This window comes from Cyprinodon variegatus, unplaced genomic scaffold (assembly GCF_000732505.1).
Source record: "Cyprinodon variegatus isolate N-32 unplaced genomic scaffold, C_variegatus-1.0 Scaffold545, whole genome shotgun sequence".
Lineage (NCBI taxonomy): Eukaryota > Metazoa > Chordata > Actinopteri > Cyprinodontiformes > Cyprinodontidae > Cyprinodon > Cyprinodon variegatus.
In genome coordinates, this window is record NW_015150998.1 from 114,615 (window position 1) to 133,916 (window position 19,302).

General features: G+C 39.2%; 2 protein-coding genes across 6 annotated transcripts; both read right to left on the bottom strand.

Moving 5' to 3' along the window:
* Positions 1-950: 950 nt before the first annotated feature.
* Positions 951-9,761, bottom strand: fubp1 (far upstream element (FUSE) binding protein 1). 4 transcript variants are annotated; one of them, XM_015391525.1, is made up of 20 exons: positions 9,624-9,761; positions 9,127-9,217; positions 8,137-8,172; positions 7,988-8,024; positions 7,859-7,905; positions 7,712-7,783; positions 7,563-7,620; positions 7,314-7,476; positions 7,109-7,207; positions 6,925-7,023; positions 6,737-6,839; positions 6,276-6,515; positions 5,955-6,115; positions 5,708-5,859; positions 5,539-5,615; positions 5,306-5,431; positions 4,973-5,047; positions 4,512-4,574; positions 3,868-4,031; positions 951-3,647 (listed from the first exon to the last, which is right to left on the bottom strand). In XM_015391525.1, the coding sequence occupies exons 1-20, from the start codon at positions 9,714-9,716 to the stop codon at positions 3,639-3,641; spliced, it is 1,965 nt and encodes a 654-aa protein (XP_015247011.1). In that variant the 5' UTR covers positions 9,717-9,761; the 3' UTR covers positions 951-3,638. The 4 variants fall into 4 exon arrangements, with proteins under 4 accessions (XP_015247011.1, XP_015247010.1, XP_015247013.1 ...); XM_015391524.1 differs by having other exon boundaries at positions 9,094-9,217; XM_015391527.1 differs by lacking the exon at positions 4,973-5,047.
* A 3,123-nt stretch (positions 9,762-12,884) lies between these two features.
* LOC107095427 (calcium-binding mitochondrial carrier protein SCaMC-1-A-like) lies at positions 12,885-18,485 on the bottom strand. Of its 2 annotated transcripts, XM_015391519.1 has the most exons (11): positions 18,409-18,485; positions 18,159-18,282; positions 17,961-18,087; positions 17,521-17,608; positions 16,550-16,661; positions 16,300-16,458; positions 16,063-16,200; positions 15,881-15,991; positions 13,524-13,691; positions 13,308-13,446; positions 12,885-13,218 (listed from the first exon to the last, which is right to left on the bottom strand). In XM_015391519.1, exons 1-11 carry the CDS (start codon positions 18,441-18,443, stop codon positions 13,031-13,033), a joined length of 1,389 nt encoding a protein of 462 aa, XP_015247005.1. In that variant the 5' UTR covers positions 18,444-18,485; the 3' UTR covers positions 12,885-13,030. The 2 variants fall into 2 exon arrangements, with proteins under 2 accessions (XP_015247005.1, XP_015247006.1); XM_015391520.1 differs by lacking the exon at positions 18,409-18,485 and having other exon boundaries at positions 18,159-18,369.
* Between the last annotated feature and the right edge of the window lie 817 nt (positions 18,486-19,302).

Consider the following 19,302-nt stretch of genomic DNA (forward strand, 5'->3'; position numbering starts at 1 on the left):
CAGTGGCCCTAATCCTCTTCTTTAGTAAATGACCCAATGATTAGTATTTTGCTTTCCAGCAGGGGGCACCAGATCATTACAAAAATATACTAGAATATCAGAAGTAAATGCTTTAGTTTAATTAAGGGCCCACAGTGTCACACTTCTACTGTATGTTACAGTGGACCTGAGCTGTCTTTCCGTAGATTCCTCTCTTCTCTACCAAAGTCACACCAGGCTCCTGTTGGTGCTGGCAGAAGAGGAGAGGCTGTCTTCCACATAAGCTTTGGATTTTCATCTTGCTTTTATTTTGTGTTAAATACAGGTCACCATCTGACCTGGTTAGGTATATATAAAAATTGTGTGCACTAGGAAAACTTTGTTTATTCGTTTAAAGTTCCTAAGTGAAAGATATAAGATGCTTTAGTCGCATTATACAAAACAGTTGGCAAAAATGATCCCATCCTTCTGAGTCCTACAGGAACAACAATTTCACTGAATCACTGTCCTGAAAATTATTCAGAAACAGTTTTTTTATTTTTAATTTACAAATTTAACCGATGATCCGGTGGTGGGATAAAAACTAGATGTAGTTGCAACATAGTATTACGATTCTTGATCATTAGATCAGTAGCTTTGCAGGACTTGGGGCTCACATTAATTTCTACATTAACTTAAAAAAAATAAAGTTTGTGTACAAGTTAAAACATGTTTATTTTAAGGTTAGACCTGTGGCATGTATTCGCTTCAAAAGGGGAAAAAAAGTGACTGTGTAAATGAAGCAAATAAAAAGAAAAAAAAATACTGTGTCCTTTTATTTTAACAACTCTCCCTGGTTCACATTATGAAAAATTAGACTGAGACATCCCGTTTAGAACAACTTTATTAGTGAACATGGCAACATTTCAATTAAAGGTAATTCAAAGACAACCCAGTAGATGTAATATACACAGCACATGAAACCTGTTTTACCTCTAAGGCATGCTCCTTGTTTTGTCCTCTACACCCCCTCGGATTGTGTTGAAACACTGAGCATCTCATTCTAAAACAATCAGAAACCTTTTTCACTACAGAGAAAAGTGATTTTCAACCTGATAACCTCCAACTTTCTGTCTACACACTGTATGGGTCAAAGTTTCAGTTCCTGCTCTCATCCAACTTTCTAAAGTTTTAAAAAGGTACATTTGTAAATAAAGGCATTAAACCATCAGACAGCTCTAAACACACTATAGCATCATGAATGAAAATGAGTCGACCAGGCTGATAAAATGAATTAATCTGAGCAATTTGCAGTCAGAATTTAAATTTCATTGCGTTTGCTGCTTTACCTTATGACTGGAGCTCTTGAACGGTCTACGTTCAGCAGCGGGATAGACTCAAAGGATTCCTCCTTTTGGGGTAGGGGGGGAAGACAAACTACGACACGGCCTGATTTTACGACCTAAGCCTGCAGCATCCTCCAACACTGTGAGCAAGAAGTGAAGGCAGCAACGTTTCAATAGAAGGTTTGCACTGCACTGAAGGGCAGATTTACACCACGACAGAATAAAAAAATTAATTGGTCAAAGATAAATAAAATGCATTTCACCGATTATTCCAGCTAACATTTGAGCACATTGCTAACTTCTGGCAACAGCGTGGCATGCATTTCATTAAACCAGTGTCAACCTAAAGTATTAAACTTACCAGACAGAAAGGCCTTTTAAAAAAAAATATTGAGCACATGACAACATTTACGCAACTTTTTGTTTTGGAAGGCAACCATCAAACAAGTGATACAACTCATGCAGTTCATGAATCAAAGGAAATAGTAAAAAGGACCGCTGAAGTGTAAACTAGTCGGCACAATTCTTTATAACTGAGCATAAATGCATTGAGGCATATTAACACCACAGGTAAGCATTTCTTTGCATGAATACAAGTCATTTTTTAAAGGACAAAAATACACTTGTTCCCTTAGGTTTCGCTTACCTGTATTAATGCAGCAGAACCTAAGGTGCAAGGTCTGGAATGACACTGCAAAGATCAGATATATTGCACTGTTTGCCATCAGTGAACAATGCAGTCAAATATTGTTCCGACTTATTCAACAGCCTCTGTAGTCAGCAACGACGTCCACAACTAGCATTCGACATGCCTTAAATGGGACATGTTGGACAGGAAATCAGAGGAATCCTAGGCATGCTACGCTGAAGATCTGGACTAATTTCTATACTACAAGTGGTGCTTAACAATGCTTAATATTTCTTTTTCAATAAACAGGTTAAAGAACGCAGTTTCTACCATTGAATCCCCATCATGTCATAAAATCCATCATTAAACATCCTGAAATCATACTTTCAAGAGTACAAATCTAGGCGTCATACAGTCAATCTCAGAAACGTGTGGTACAAGAATCAAACTTAACTTTTTTTTTTGCCTCTTTTCAAAACATTTCATACTTACCCACAAAAAAAGGAGGGAAAGGGTGTAATTTCTCACATGAGTCTACATGTTTAGCAGTTTAAAAAGCATTTAAAAAAAGAGTGCATGTCTAAGTTGGGTACTTACATTACAGCAGGGCTCAACTGATGGATGAAGAAGCTGCTTAGCCAACCCCGACCCTACAACATCTACGCTTTATATCGGATAAACACTAAGAATCGGCAAAGTAAATAAAGATCCGCAATGTTTGCAGTGATTAAAAAAACTCTTTAAAGGGATATAAAAATATACAGAACCGGGATTGGGCAAGACAAAATTCTATATTTTGTTTCATACAGTGGCAATTTACCCAACTGTCCTGGAAAAAGAACAGCACAAAAATAATAGCACTAAAAATATATATATATAACATTTTCTTGAGACCACATTTTCTGAGGGACATGTTCAGATTACCTGCTTACCATAATTTGTTTTCTAAACTCGCCTGTGGAAGAGGAAGTGGCTTTCAAGGCAAAACAACAGGTAAAAACAACTATCGCAACAGTGTCTGGGTACCAGGCAAAAAGCACAACAGCAACGCGATAAATGGAGACACCGTGCACGGATACCTGTCAATTCAAGTGCATCTACATCTACAAAGAGCAAGATCATTCAGCATCACTGTATGCACGTTTCTCTGAGCCTTATAGACAGTTGGAGAGAGACAGGACAGCACAACTTCATAGTCGATTTTTATAGGACAAACCCACACATTGCCTATGTTTAAAGCTCCTCAAACGGGTAAAGCATACAACAATAAATCAAGAATTTCATCTAAACCGTTTTTTTGTTTGTGGACCACCCCAACTTACCAACACAGGAGGTTTCAGTTTGTTTTATTGCAAAAACACAACAGGCAATAGCATTTTTAAAACTGAGATGATTTACATGGTAATGTCTACAGTTTAATAAACATGAGTTCTAACCACATTTAATGTAGATACAGGGCTGGAATGACCATATGTATAATTACCTTTACTAAAAACATAGCATTTACAAGAAAGAAAAAAAAAAAAGGAGAAAAAAACAAAACAAAAAAAAAAATCAAGAGGACGTGTTCGCCGGGTAATCTGCCATCTATGTGAAACACTTTCAAACCAAGGAAATTTAAGATCTTCATCAAGGCGTCAGCATCCAAACATTTAACAAAGGATTTTGTTTCGACAATGTAGCATTTACTTTATGTCCACTTCACATTACTGGCCCTGTGCAGAAGAAATACATAAAAGATACATTGCATGTTAACAGCAGAAACAGTGGACTCAGCTTCCCAAAAAAAAAGCTTAAAAAGCCTGTTGAGGGAGGAAAAGCTGTGGTTAGGTGTTTGATGCTGCTGCGTTTCACTGGAACCCTATAAAACCTGACGGAGGAAGGAAGATTAGGGCGCATATGAATGTAACAGACACGTTCTTATAAACCATGTACCTGAGGGGCTTGTGGTGCCGCACCCATCGCCTGAGGGTTGCCTGTGCCGTAGTAGGCAGCCTGCTGGCGGTAGTACTCCGCCCAGGCGGCGCTGTAGTCTGGCTGGCCACCAGGCTGAGCCGCCGCTGGTGCGGCTGCTGGTGCTGCCTGAGGAGCAGCTTGACCTGAAAGGACAAATACAAGTCTGAGTAAAGCCAGAAAGAAAAGGGAAAAGAAAATAACACTTGCCCCCATTATAATTAAATACTCTCAAAACATATTTTTAAATATGAAGGAATTTCTTCTGGTAATTAAAAGCGGTGTGCAGATTTTCAAAAACAATCAGAGGGCGATCTAGTTTAAAGAAACAAACTATAAGAAGGGGAACGAACCCACCCCCAACATCTCTGGGTTGCGGGTCAGAAACCTTCTGCTTTTCTTTTGGGTGGTTGAGCAGGCAGCGTCTCCATCATAGAGAGCTGCCAGAAGAGCCAACCACCCTGAAACAATCATCTTTATGTTTTTAGGTCATATTCTAATACACATTTAGATCTTTTTTTTCTTTAAAAAGGCAAATAAAACTGTAAACAGGTTTGAAAATATATCTAATTATTCTTAGAACAGAAACTAAAAAGCCCTCAAATTGTAGCCTTTAGAGTACCAACCTTGCTTCTTGTAATACTCCTCCCAGGCTTTCGTGTAGTCCTGAGGTGGTTGACTCTGTTGACCTGTGAAACAAGCAAACAAGAAGTGTTTTAAAGCAGACGTGCATGAACAATAAAGAAAAAAGGAAAAACAATCAAATTAATCCTACATGTCCAATCACAATTCAAACATTCATTAATTCAGTATGGGGGGAAAAAAATGACACGATGGAAATCTCTGGCATCAGCTCTGATAAAGACTTCAATAAGAATCACTGAGATGGACTGTGTGTCAACAGCTCAGTCCTGCAGATAATTGAAAATCTCGCAGTCTAAACAGCACAGGCATCAAACCAAGTTGAAGCGTACTGAAAAACAGGCCCACAAAATACCCAGACCTGAAAAAGAAGCAGATTTAAAGCCCTGTAGCTGTTTAGACTGGCTGGTGTTAATAGGTGTACACTGAAACTACAATCATATACCCATTTTCTTGTAATATTCCTCCCAGGCCTTGGTGTAATCTGTCTGTCCACTCTGACCTGCAGCCTGTGGGTCACCTGTTAAAAAGAACGGTACTTGTAATTAGTGAATCTTTCTCAGCGGCCTCTCCACCTGCTGCCTGTCAGCCTAGAGGTGGTGGAGGAAAACTACTCTGTTGCTTTCGGGGGAGAGAGGTTATTTCAAAGTGAAGCCAATCCAGCCTGCGGTTTGTTAAACACGCCAGAACTCAGAAGATCTAGGGGACTAAACTGCCCTAAACGTCTGAACTGACTAGCTCTAGAAGCAGGTGCGTGTTGTGAGAATGCTCCTCTCACCTTGACCGTTGGGTTGAGCTGTGCCTGGAGCTCCACTGGATGGAGTCATGGAGGCCTGTGGCTGCTGGCCGTATTGAGCATAGTAAGCCGCCCATGCTGCTGCATTGGCATCGGCTGCTGCTTTATCTGTACAAAAAAAGTTTTCATACGGGGTCAGGTTCATCTGTTTGTGAACAAAATCCACCTGGAAAAGCACAACAGATTTTATAGCATGTAAAGAGGAAGTGACTTACTTGGATCAGGCTGTCCCTGCTGCCAGTGGGGATAACCGTTACCCCATCCTTGAGGCTGATAAGGAGCAGGGGGGCCACTGATGACAGAAAAATAAATAAATAAAAAATTACCGATTAAAATAAAAATGTTAAATCAAGTGTTGTAAGAGGAACACGACTCTATACTCACTGTGGTCCTGGGGGCCCTTGGTTGTAAGGTCCAGGATTGTACGGTCCCATTGGAGCGCCAGGGGGTCCTGGTGGTCCAGGGGGACCGTGTGGACCTGGTCCCCCATGTGGACCTGGAGGACCATGTGGACCCCCCAATGGAGTAACTGGACCCTGAGGAGATAAAGGAGGAAGAATTTAGTCAGGAGTTACATTTTCACAGAGAACAATATCCTATAAACCTAATGTATATAAACCTAATATATTACCCCAATTTTCTCCTCCACCAGCTGCCTGGCGTAGTCGATCTGTTGAGGGTTCCCTCTGACTGTGAACATCTTTAAGTTGGGGTCGGCATTTGGTGGGGGATTCCTCTGCAGCTCAATCCTGGCCCCTGACTGCTGGCTGATCCCCTTGATTGTCTCGCCTCCTGTACAAAAGCAACATAAAGACTACAGTTAACCCCTTTTTTATGTTTTTCTTTTTTTTTTTACATACATATACTGGACTTTAACTTTAGACTTTAGTCTAATTAAGTTTCAAGAATTTTTACTAAAAAGCATGAAAATGAGTGTAGAGAAGGTGCTTGCCTTTTCCAATAATGAGGCCAGTCTTCATGGTTGGGACTGTGAAAGAGAACTCCTGCAGACCACCAGGGGGCCCCATATTCCAATTGCCCTGCCCACGACCGCGTCCTCTGCCACCCCCATGTCCTGGGGGACCTCCAGCCTGTACGCTTCTCAGCAGATCCGAAATGATCTCTGCCGCATGTTGGGCCTGATCTGGAGGACCCATGATCTGTGCTATCCTTTCAGGTGTGGTGCCGTCATCTGGATCAAAGGTAGAACATTTAATTTCAGCATCAACATTAAACAAGGTTTAATACATATCATCTAAACTTCCGATATAGGTCTCAGATTGGTTTGGGTTAGGGTTATACATCAGCTCATCAGCGTGGTGCATGAGTTTTCATCATAGACCAAAATAAATTGTACCAACACTCCAAATGGCAAAGCTTGTTTATATCGTCAGTGCTGCACCAAAAGCTCACCTGGTTTGAACTGAATTCTGACGCCTGTGTCGTTCTGGATTTTCTTGATCATCTCTCCGTTTCTGCCAATGACAATTCCAACTGCAAAGCGTGGCACTGGAACCTAATAGAACGGACAAAGGCGAATAATATGAATAAGAAAGGTTCAGCGCACTGATTTCCAAGAGCACAGCCAAGCAGATACTCACATCTAAGCTGTCTCCTCCTCCGGCCCTGGAACCGTACTCGCCCCTCTGCTCCCTGAACCCCTGTTCCCTGATCAGCTCCATCACCATCTCTTTGGCTTGCTACAATGGGAAAGTAAAATCTCATTACAACTGGACAAACAAGCAAATTAAAGTGAACCCATTTAAAAATCAAATGGGGACTAACCTGGACTTTAAAGGGGTCTCCAGAAATGCGGAGTGGCTTGTCTGCGCCTGTGTTCTGGGGTCCATCTTGGATCATGACCATCTTCACGCCAGCTCGTTCCTTCAAAGAGCAACGCATCTCATTCAATGTGTTGCCACCAAAGAAACGCCATTCTGAATTTGCACCATATGCCATGTTTATATAAAAGCCCCAATCCAAGATTCACCTGAAGGCTTTTGATGGTCTCTCCACCCTTCCCAATGACGAGGCCGGCTTTGGAAGCAGGCACCATGATTTCTTGAACAGACATTCCTGGACCGTCGTTGTGGTGGAAAGCTGGAGCTGGACGTCCCTTTTCAACGATCTCAGTCAAAAGTCTCTTTGCAGCCCTGCAGAGAGTAATTTTCTTTAGATGCGATCGAGATGTTGAGAATTCTGGGATATTACATTTAAAAAATTACACTTTAATACGTACTGGATTGATTCCGGTCCCCCTGTTAATGTCACCGACCTCTCAGGCATGCCCCCACTGTCTAAAAAAACACAAACAAGATTTATCACAACTGCAAATTTAATGCTAGCTGATCAATACTTATAGCAAAAAAAAAAAAAAAAAACACTAACCAGGAGCAATCTGTATTTTACACCCAGACTCCTGCTGAATCCGGGATATCTGCTCGCCGCCTCTTCCAATAACTGAAAAACAAGAATGAAATATTTCACTAGTAAATAGAACAGAACGTACCATTTACCTTACAAGCAAACACTTACTGAATCCAACCATTCCATCTGGAACCTTAAATTCCTCAGACGATGACCTAAATATGAAAACAAAGGTATTAGTGGGCAGAAAAGAAAACATATGCTTGTAGGTGATTGTTAAACATAAACTGAATTTACCTTGGTGGGCCACCCATTCCTGCCATGGCTGAAAAAGCTGTGGAACAACATTACAGTTCATTTAATATTTAGAAAGAAGAAAAAAAACATAATTTAGTTTAATTTAAAAGTTAATTGAATAAGTCCAAAAAACATGAACAAAAACTCACCGTCATTTGTAGCTACTTTCTTTGTTTCTGGTTGATCTGTGACAAAATAATCAAACATACTGCATAAACACTTTTATTATACAAAATAATTCATGCTTTTGAACCTGAAAACAAGTTGTGCATGTTATAAATGTCTAAGACCGGATTTATGGTATGAACTTTAAGAGCAAAAGTTTTAGGCTAAGAACACATGAGAAGCTGAAAAACATTCAGTGAATTTTGTTCAAGAACAATTAATCTCAACCAGGTATCACCTTCAGTTTCCTCTTTAATGGATGCATTCTACCCCCAACCAAACTTGTACAACAAGTCTTGCACACTTAAACCAACAGCAGTGAATAGATCATAGAGTCAGTTCAACTGTGTCACAGTCTTGAGCTTGTAGCTGCCTTTTTTGGCTTCAATTCCCCTTAACTAGATGGTATCATGTTTATTGTCAGTTGTCAATGAAAAGACACACTAAGCTCAACTTAAAAAGAAAAGCTTGAAATTGATTAACACTACAGTGGGTATGCAATTTAAAGTAAAGTCAATTTCTCCCCAACATACAAGAATGAAACATTTATTAAAAAATGTTAAACTATGCACCAACAAAGCTTACATCTGCAAAAATAATATTCTTGCCCTACAATTAAAACCTGCCTGACAAGCTAACGTTTACACTGATTATGAAAACAAGTCTTCTGTCCCCATTTTTATTTCTTTAGGTGACTGAAAAAATATGATCAATGATTGATTCAGAACAGCTGCAGACTCACAACAGTAGTGTGTAATAAAGCATGCAGTTGTTATGATCTTCACTGGGAAACGTGGAAATCTGGCGTCTAATGTGATAGAGGGTTGTGTTAATACTAATGATCAATTACATACATGAGATAAATGCATTGTAGAAGCTACTGAAAAACAGGGAAGCATTAATCGTGAAGAGTTGCATTAAGATAGATTTGAGCCACTGACCGATATTCAGGTTAGGCATGGGAAAATACCCACCAGCGTCCTCCAGGGGCCTTTTCTGGCCTCCGTAGCCAAACTCGTTCGTCGGGGGAGCCGCAACGCCATCTCCACCGATCTTGGCTGCGATCTGAAAAGAATAACATCAAAGGAAAATGTAGATTTTAACAACAGTTAGAGCTATGGCATACCAATCGGTGAAGGTGTGCGCGCGGCCTGCGGCCTACACTTCTGTGCGGAAGTCGATCCAACAAAGGATCGCTTCAAAATTCCAGTAAATGTTTATTTAACGACACATTAAAATAAAAATATATATTGTTGTATAAAACTGCGCGTGCTCTTTTAATTTTTTAGCAGACCGGTTAGCTTTGATCGCTTCAGGAACCTGTTTTCACTTTAGCGGTGTGGCGTAACTAGTCATCCTCTTATATTAGCCTAGCATAGCCTGTCGTTACCAATTGAACGGAAAGAACGGAAAACGTTCATTTTATCAAAGCATTCATTTTATTAGTATTTACTCGACCAGAAATTCTCACCTGTCTTGCTCGCTGTAGAGCGTCTTTAAAAGCATCGTTCATGCCCCCACCAGCGTTAGAAGACGGCGGAGCCACGCTGCTATAGTCTGCCATCTCCGATGCTCTTCTCCTCTGCCTTGCCGCGCCACAAGATGGAGGACTTCATTGATGACCGAAACGGCAGAACTCGCGGTAACGGCTTGGTCTCGCGATAGTAAAATGAAACACGTTAACAGGAAAACGGGCAAAATGTAAAAAGTACTGTCCGCAAATATTCTTCTCATTAACACAATAAATTAACTCAACTTGAGCCTTTTAGCCTGATAAAAAATACAAAACTAACAACAAGAAAGATACATTTAAATGCTGAAAGGGTTAATTTGGGCACTTTGAACAAACCATTATTTGAAATATTTCCACTGCTTTGTTTTCCGCTTGTTTGTCACGATAAGATTATCAGAACCAAAATAACAATTTTGTTATAATGTTACACTAAATTAGAGGGGAAAAAAGTTTCTATATTTCACCCTTGTAAGGAAATTGCGTTGTTTGCTGTAGGCTACTAACAGATTATATTCACATCATGAAATTAACAAAAATAATTAATAAACAAAGCAGGACCAGAATTAGATGTATAAATCAGCATAGTGGCTTGAAATGTCTACATCTATAAGCATAAAAGTGAAATATAAAGCTTGTTAACAATAACTACCATTCAGTATCCAAAATCATTTCAGACATAGAGATGGAAACTAGAATTCCCTCAGTGAAAGCGACTAAAAGGAGTTTTTGTGTGCCTGTATGTGGTGTTAAAATATGAAAAGACCTGAAGGATGAACACAAGCAGTGTCCCAATATTATATGTTTAAATGAAAAATATGTTACTTCACGTATATGGTAATGCAGAGTGATGACTATTTCTCTATTTCTTTCTATGGTGACTATGATTGTCATTGTTGTTGCCTTACTTATTTGGCTGTGACACCATCCTGGAGAGAAATATCAGTTGGGTTGCTCCTATCAGCAACTTTGTTTATAGATGTTCAATCTTGGCCTGCTTTTTTAGTGTAGTCCTGTTTCTCTCAATGTGACTAACTGTATGTGCTCTCTTTCATCCTCTGACCTAGGAGCTGGCTCGGAACTCGTCTGCATGGCTGTGTATTTCCTGGATGGGACCGCCTGTGGAGCTGGTTGACAGTTGCCTTTTGTATCTCTGCTTCTGTCTCCTTGAACCCCAGTCGGCCTCAGCAGTTGTCCTCTCACACTGAGCCTGGTTCTAATGGAGGTTTCTTCTCGTTAAAAGGGAGTTTTTCCTCTCCACTGTTGCTACATGCATGCTCGGTGTGAGGGATTGCCTTCAATGACTCAATGAGTCGAATCAATCAGCTGGTTTCCCTTTGACTGAAAACTGATCAATGCGGCTGTTGATCTGGTCGAATTGTTTTTGTAAAGGGCCTTGAGTTGGCAGTTGTTGTAAATTGGAGGTATATAGATAAACTGAATTAAACTGAATTCATAATGATAATAACAAGAATGTTATTGATAGCAGTATTTTACTGATAATGAATATTATTATAAACTAATGAATGGTGTTACTGTTGTTATTATTATAAGAACAATTAATAGTATTTTCACTATTCGCATTTATTGTCATGGATATTGTTGATAACATTATATAATAATAATAATAATTGTTATATAGAGAGTAATTCTTTAGTTTGTGCAGCAAAGGGGTGGGATTAAATAAGCATTTTCTTCTTCTCACTTGTTTTGAACAAAGACTTTTGTTTTTAGGGATATTTTTTTCCCCTTTGTTTCTACATTGTTTTGTTTTGAATTATTGCCCTATGTAAAATAAAAACTAAATTAAATGAGGTATAAATTGGGTATAAATGAGGTATAAATAAAAGGTATAAATTTTAAAAAAGAAGACAGAGTAAATCAGACAAAAAAAAACTGCATGAATGTGAGTATTGTAAGGGTATTCAACGGTATTAAAAGTAAGACAAAGGAAATAGACAATGGAAATACATACATCACAATGGGAGTTCAGTTCAGCAGAGTGATTTAGAGAGTGATTATAATAGAGTGATTATAATATATGCGGTTGTGGAGCCATGCTGGATTAAAGTGATAGAAACTTGAGGTGTTTGGGTGTGCATGTATAGCATCAGTCCTTTTAAAAGTTGTATAGAACTAATTAAGCTGTTTTCAATATTGAAGTACAGGAATGAATGATTCTGAATCTCCTGCTGATCCACAGGTGCTACAGGAGGTCATGCACAAGATGTGTGGTCTCTCAGATGATTTTCCTGCCTCTGCTTTGACCTAAATTCCCAAATGAGGTGAGAATCCATCACATTACCTTTGTGATTCTTTTGCAAAGCCTTTTGCTTCGTCTTATGGTATTCTTCATACAATGTTCTGATGCTGTAGGTCCCCCACTATGTTTCGGAGTTGAGGTAGGAGGTTCCGGGGTAGTTTAAACAGAATTGATCACTCTTTCTATATTTTAAAACTATACTATGGTTTTTTTCATACATTTTTGCAGTTCTTAATAGGAAGAGAAAAATGTATACAGTAACCTATTCCACTTATTCAGTAGTAGAATTTTTTTGTTAAAATGGGGAATATCTTAAAATCACTTACATCAAAAAATGTTATGTGTGATAGAAATAAATAAATCCCACCTACATATGTTGTAAATAAAACCTTCAAAAGGTGTTTTTTTCCTGGGTGTCCCTGTATGGTTCAGTGATCTGTGATACAACAAGAAACCTCAACATTTATGATTTGAAATATGTTTCATCAAAAGGCCGTATATTTGATCTTTCATTATACAAGGTCCAAACATTAACATTTCTGTTAATACAAGAAATACCACCAAGCAAATTATGCTCATTGAATCAAGAAAGGAGAAAAGGAATTTAAAGTTAGTGGAATGAATATCAAAGTAATGCTGCAAAGTATGAACACATTTTTATATATTTAATATTGTATAAAAGATGTACAATGGAGGCGGGATATAAAATGTTGCCTTTTTTATAACAGACTTAAAATAATAAAAAACTAAAATTTGAGGGGCAGAGGGTTTATAAACCAAAATAAAATCATCTATCTTTCATTAGTCTACTTTAACATAAATAAAGATTGTCTGGCTCATGGTAGGACTTTATTAACAGACCCCAGCAGATGGCATTTACATACAGAACACATGTTGAGGAATTCATTGTCACAGTTTGTCTTATTATTCATGTCCATTCAACCATTTTTCAGCCCTCAGCAGGTTTAATGGTGTCCACTCCTCATGCTGGTTTTATTTATGTAGTTGGAGACATTTCACAAAATGAATCAACAGGAAGTCTTTAGTTTGTTAAGGAAACTTTATCATACTGAAAAAAAAGCCAATGTAACAAAAAAGTTGATCCTCAAGACCCCATGGAAGAAAACATGTTTTCAAATTTCCTGGTCAGGCTGTAGTTAATCAGAGCACATGGAATAGCCCTGACAAAGCTAGCCCCCATGCCACTATAATATCCTCTAATTCCATTCCTTTCATATATCCCCGTGAGTCCGGATAGCACACCAGAGACTGGACGTGAATCAGAGCTGAAGGCTGAAAAACAAAGCAAAGCACAGTGAGGAAAGCTTCATTTCCCATGTTTTCAATAATTAAGATTGTGTCAGAAAGCTGCCAACTGTTACCCTGAGCTTGTTGCTGTGTCCGGATCACTGCCAGTGGGTAGCTGCTTATTTGCCCAGAAGAAAAAGCCACAAAACTAAACAAAAACAGCTTGGAGTCACTGTTGTAAGCGGGATCGCTTTTGGCCCAGCTCATGATCGACTGCGGCGAGAAGCAAATTAGTTTTTGTGAAGGGAGGATAAATGCAGATGATCTTTATGGGGTTTGGGGAAGCTCACCTGATGAACTGCACACTCCACACCTGCATAGGGGATCATGCAGAGGATACTGGGTTTGAAGCCTCTGTAAAAGGATGACATGGACTCCTGTTTGTAAATAGTTCGGGCGCATGCCACCACGCCATGATATGTGCCAGATTGCTGTAGATTCAGCCTCACCTTCAACACCTGTAGAGCAAATAGAGAGGGCAGAGAGTCCAGAAACACTTTCACTGGTTATACAGCACTATTTGCTAAGTTTTATGTTTTGTTTTTTTGCTCTAACAAATTTCTTTCAGAGAGAAAAAAACATATGTGAAATTTGTGAAAAATTAACCTCATGTTTTCTAGGCATAACTATTGCACAGTCCCAGTGTGTAAGCAACTGCTTAAAATTGAATAGGTAAGAGATTACACAGCTAAATCAAGAGTGTCTGACTGATTTTGCTCAAATTTAGAGTCAGAGTTAAATACAAGTATAAATCCTTGAAAACACAGTTTATATACATGCTCTCTCATCCACACCTTGTAGTCCTGGGTGGGGAGGGTGGCCCCCTTCATTTCAAGTACGGGCCCTCTACCAGAGGCCTGCAAGCTTGAAGGGTCCTCGCAGTATCTTGGCTGCCCCTAGAACTGCCCATTTCTGGACTAAGATGTTTGATGTTTCTCCAGGTATCTGTCGGAACCACGTCTACAATGTGGAGGTCACTGCCACCAGTGCTCCAATGACCACAGGCACTACAGAACCTTCAGCTTCCAGACTATCTCTAGTTCCTCCCTGAGGCCTTGGCATTTCTCAGATTTCTCATGTCCTTTTTTCCAGATGTTTCCATCATCTTGGATGGCCGCATCAATAACTACGGCTGTCCTCTGCTGCTTATCAAGGATCACAATGTCTGGTTGGCTGGCAACAGCCATTTTGTCTGTTTGTACTGTATCTGGAAGTCCCACAGGATCTTACCTCTTTCATTCTACACTACCAAGGGAGGTGGCTCCCATTTTGAATTGGGGGTTTCCAGTTTGTATTCTCCATAGATGTTTCTGGACGCTATACCAGCCTCTTGGATATGTTGTTTCCATGCATTTCTTTCCTTCCAGTATCGTACATCCTGCTCTGGATTGTTTCTGGGGCCTCTTTGCACAGTCTGCACCTGGGATCTTGCCTGTTGTGGTAGACCTGGGCCTCTATTGCTCTGGAGCTCAAGGCCTGCTCCTGTGCTGCCATGATCAGTGCTTCTGTGCTGTCCTTCAGTCCATACCTCTCTAACCATCAGTAGGATTGGTCATATCAGCATCCCATGCAGGATTTTCTCCTCAAAGAATAGTTCATCCAGTTCCTTCAGTATATATATATATATATAAATATATCATTCAACGTTAGAAACCAGTTCTAATTAAAACAAGAGCTTGTGAAAAGTTCCTAGGTCTAAAATGAATGTGTAACAACTTGCAATTGGGGAATGGGCATCCTATCTTGGCCATGTAAGTAATAAAAGGGGTTTGTTGCATATTTGTAAAAATGGGCGTTAAGGGGTTAAAACATCTAAAACTTATATTTGCCTGATAGTCCATTTATATTCATATATTTGACAGAGTCAGAAGGATAGAGAGGGAGATGAAAAGTCTCCAAAGCTCACTGTAGAAGCGTTGCAGGAAGAAGTAATATTAGGGGATCACCGACTATTTGACCTCATGCTCAACTCAACCAGTTGTTGGGGAAAAAAGGTATTTCTGCCCTACATTTACAAATAGAAGGATGTGGAGTTTTTTTAAATCATAATAATGCTTACATAAAACAAATTTTTTTGTCAGATGAGATATTGATGGAGCTCTTCAGTAGCAATCACACTGGGAGGGAAGGTTGGATAGTGAAACAAATGATAAGTACCCAGAACAGCACCTGGGTCTAATCTGAGATGTCTGAGCCTTTTTGTCTACCAAACCTGTTACAATGTATGGCATGATGGACTCTGACATGTCAGAGCATTGAGTAAATGGCTCATCCCATGAAAAAATAAACCGGCCTTTATGGCTATCTCAGCTCCCAGACCTAAATTCTGCAAAAAAAAAACAAACAAAACAAAAAAAAAAAACTGTGGAGTAGTAAGTTAAAGAGAAGTGAGCAGAAGAGAGAATCCAGGACTGGAGGAGGAGAAAAGATTTTGCAAAGGTCAATCTCTCTCTTTAAACGACAAAAATGTGCAATAAAATAAAAAAGCTAGAGGCTGTCTGACTGGTGAAACTGAGTTGTAGATATACACACGACATTGTATTTTTCCTAAAACCCAATATCCAAATTTATCAGTGATGAGTTAATATCATTTCAACAGAAAAGCAGAAATATTTAGGCATATACAGCTGTTCCTGAACTCTGATACCTCCAGTGGGTAGAAAACAGCATGGGCCACAGCTCCAGAGATGCAACCCAAGCCGAAGCGCTGCCACACCGTCAGAGTCTCCTGGCTCCTGTTTTGGGTGTAAACCTTCATCTGAAGGAAGAAGAGCGGCTCAGAAACAAGAAGCCATTCATGAATCATTCAAATGTCCTGACGGGCCTTACCTGTGCATAGATAAGACATTGCAGTGTGGACTGTGGAGTCCCTTTTAGCACATTAACAGCATTGCCTTGCCACATCGACCGCAAACCACCTCCTTTTAGTTCTTGAAAGCTTTGGGAAAAGGCCCTTGATCCTTGGACCTGTGAAAATAAATAACCCATATACATGGTAAACTTTGATGTAATTGCAATGTTTAGAGTAATGTGATATTCTCAAGGATATCAAAACTGCTGTTTGACCTGCAGTTGAGTCTTCAGTCGGTCTATAGGCGCTGTTGCAGTGCGGGACACTGCATCAGCCAGACCTGCTGATAGAACAAACGTCCTCCAAGCTCCAAACCCAGACACATTGTCTGGGAACTCAAGAGGCATCGCTCGACTCTCCCCCACATCGAACACCTGCAGAAACCCCATCACAGAGATCTCCCTCATCAGTATGTTAGGGTCTGTTTTGTTTTTTTAAATCTCCAAATCTGTTAGAAGATTTTACCAGACTGTGTTTCCATGAGGAAACAAGCTCGCCAATGTTGTCCACAGGATTGAGGATGACATGGTGCAGGAACTCATCCCAGTCCACTGTCATGGACCTGTCTTTGTCCATCCTGGTGAAGAAGGACAGAAATTAAACATTAGAGAAAAAAACGAGTCGTTAATGCTACCTATTAGTCCAGATTTTAATTGTTTGAATTAGGTAAATATAAGAATAAAAAAAAAGTCCATCTTTAGATAGACACAAAATAAACACATTTTGCTTTGCAACCATTTTGTTCACATTTCTGAAAACCAAAACCTTTATTTTTAGTATTAAATATTATAGTCTTTATCTTCCAGTTTATCTGAGTCAAAAAACCCATACAAATGTATAAATTAGTCCTAAACCCCATTCCATCATTCTATTATAAAAAAAAAAATATTACCAAACATATGAAAATATACAAAGGGGGTTTCATTAAAAACATAAAACTGAGATTAGTGTACAGTTCCAGTCATAAGTTTACCTATATTCATTATAGGCAGGAATCACATCAGTTTTTATGCATCATAATTATGTATTTAAGCATCTTTTCTACCAGGAGGGAATAACTAAGACAGACTTCAATGATTATTAAAACATGAAATGTGTGCATGTTTGAATTTAGTTAGTTTAAATGTTCAGCATGTTTAAACAGGCTCAAATATAAACCTTTGATCAAATGTTCTTTTTACTAAATATATAACAGAAAACATCAGAGAAGTAATAAACTGTTGTCTTTCAAGGTTATTGCATTTTTTTTCTTGTATAATGATGAAACTGGAAAGAGAGTGGTTCAAATCAATCATTAAAAGACATAAACTGATTAGAAAAGGAACTCCTGCTTGGAATCATCCAGTCTTTGTAAATGCTTTTATGACACCTATGAATGTTTATCCAAGAAAATAAAAATGAATCCATGAAGTTATAATGCGCAGAAGAAATCTTACATTTGAATAATTTTTTTTGCATTCGGCTTTGATATGACCACTCCTAACTCCTTAAACAAACATATGATGTCCTCCTGGTCAATCACTCCTGATCAGAGAAGAGATACAGAGAATTACAAACACACACTTTGCCGCTCATCCTCTTCATTTCCTGCAAGTCAATTAATCACAGCAGTTTCGGCATAAGTGTAAAGGTCACAGCAGTGCTGCAGGTTGTGTTCACCATAAACACATTTTATGCTTCTGTGCGAACCTTCATTCATTTGACCTATAAAAGCATATTTTACTATATGAAATGAAACAGTGTAATCCAACGAGGAAGGTATACACATGTGTAGAATTCATGCAGATTACATTTTAAAAGGGGAAATCTGATTAAAAGTCCTGTTAATAGTTGCATTCTCTGAAAGGAAGACATGGCTGATTTTTGTTTTACTCACCACAGCTGTTCTTGTCAAGGTCATTAAAGTGAATTTTCCATTTCTTCTCTCTATCCATCATGTAGCCGAGGAATTCTTCATAATCCAGCAGGCCATCTTTATCTTTATCATAAGAATCAATGATATTCTACAAGGAAATAACTTTCTCAATAAACAATTTAACTACAGGCAGACTCTAAACACTTAATGGCTTATTACCTGGACCTTTCCATCTCCTGAGATGATCCCATGCTTCCTCATCTCGTCATGGAGCTCTGCCACCGATATGAATCCATCCTTGTTCTGGTCCAGTTTGACAAACAATCCTCTGAACTGATCCATGCTGCTTCATGAAGAAATTATTCTTTTTCTCAAAATGTAAGACGCCAACAAATTAACAACCAGCAGACTTCTTCATTCGCAGACTGTATTCATGATGGTTATGACCAGATGATCAGATATTACTGACCTGCAGCTCTGCAGTCTGCACCGACGCTGACTCATCAACAGAGCCGATGCGATTAAACGCACGTCCAGGAGGGGGCGCTGTTGCTACAAAAAAGTACAGAAGCTTATTGTATTCACAGAAAAGGAAACAAGAAAGCTTTATGTTGTTCTAAATTAACAAGATAATGTAAAATCAAAAAATGAATTAATTCTGAATTAACAGAACATTTTTTATGAAATAATCCATTTCATTTTATTTATGAGAAACACGTCTTTGTGAAGTTTTCTTTTCTTTTTTTTTTGTGAAGTCCATAGTCTACATAACTCAACTCAATTCAATTCAGTTTATTTCTATAGCACCAATTCACAACACATGTCATCTCAAGTCACTTTACAGTTCACCAGATCATACAGTCAAATTGATTCAAAGTTTTCTATCTATGGAAAACCATTTGATTGCATCGACTCATTGACTCGGATGCAATCCCTCACTAAGCATGCTTATAGCGACAGTGGAGAGGAAAAACTGCCTTTTAACAGGAAGAAACCTCCAGCAAAACCAGGCTCAGTGTGAGCAGCCATCTGCTGAGGCCGACTGGGGTTCAAGGAGACAGAAGCAGACATACAGAAAGAAGGCGGCTCTGTCCAGGAAACACACAGCCAGGCGGACGAGTTCTGAGCCAACTCTCATGTTAGAGGATGAAGAGAGCACATCCAGCCAGTCACAGTCAGAGAAACAGGACTACACTGGAAAAACAAGCCGATCCCCAATATCTATAAACAAAGGTGTTGATGGATCAGCTGATATTTCTCTCCAGGATGGTGTCAGGGGCAATTAGGAACAGATGAGGCGAAGCTACCATGAGAAAAGTCAGAGAGAGCATAATGTTAGAGAATAAACTAAGAGACAAGAGAA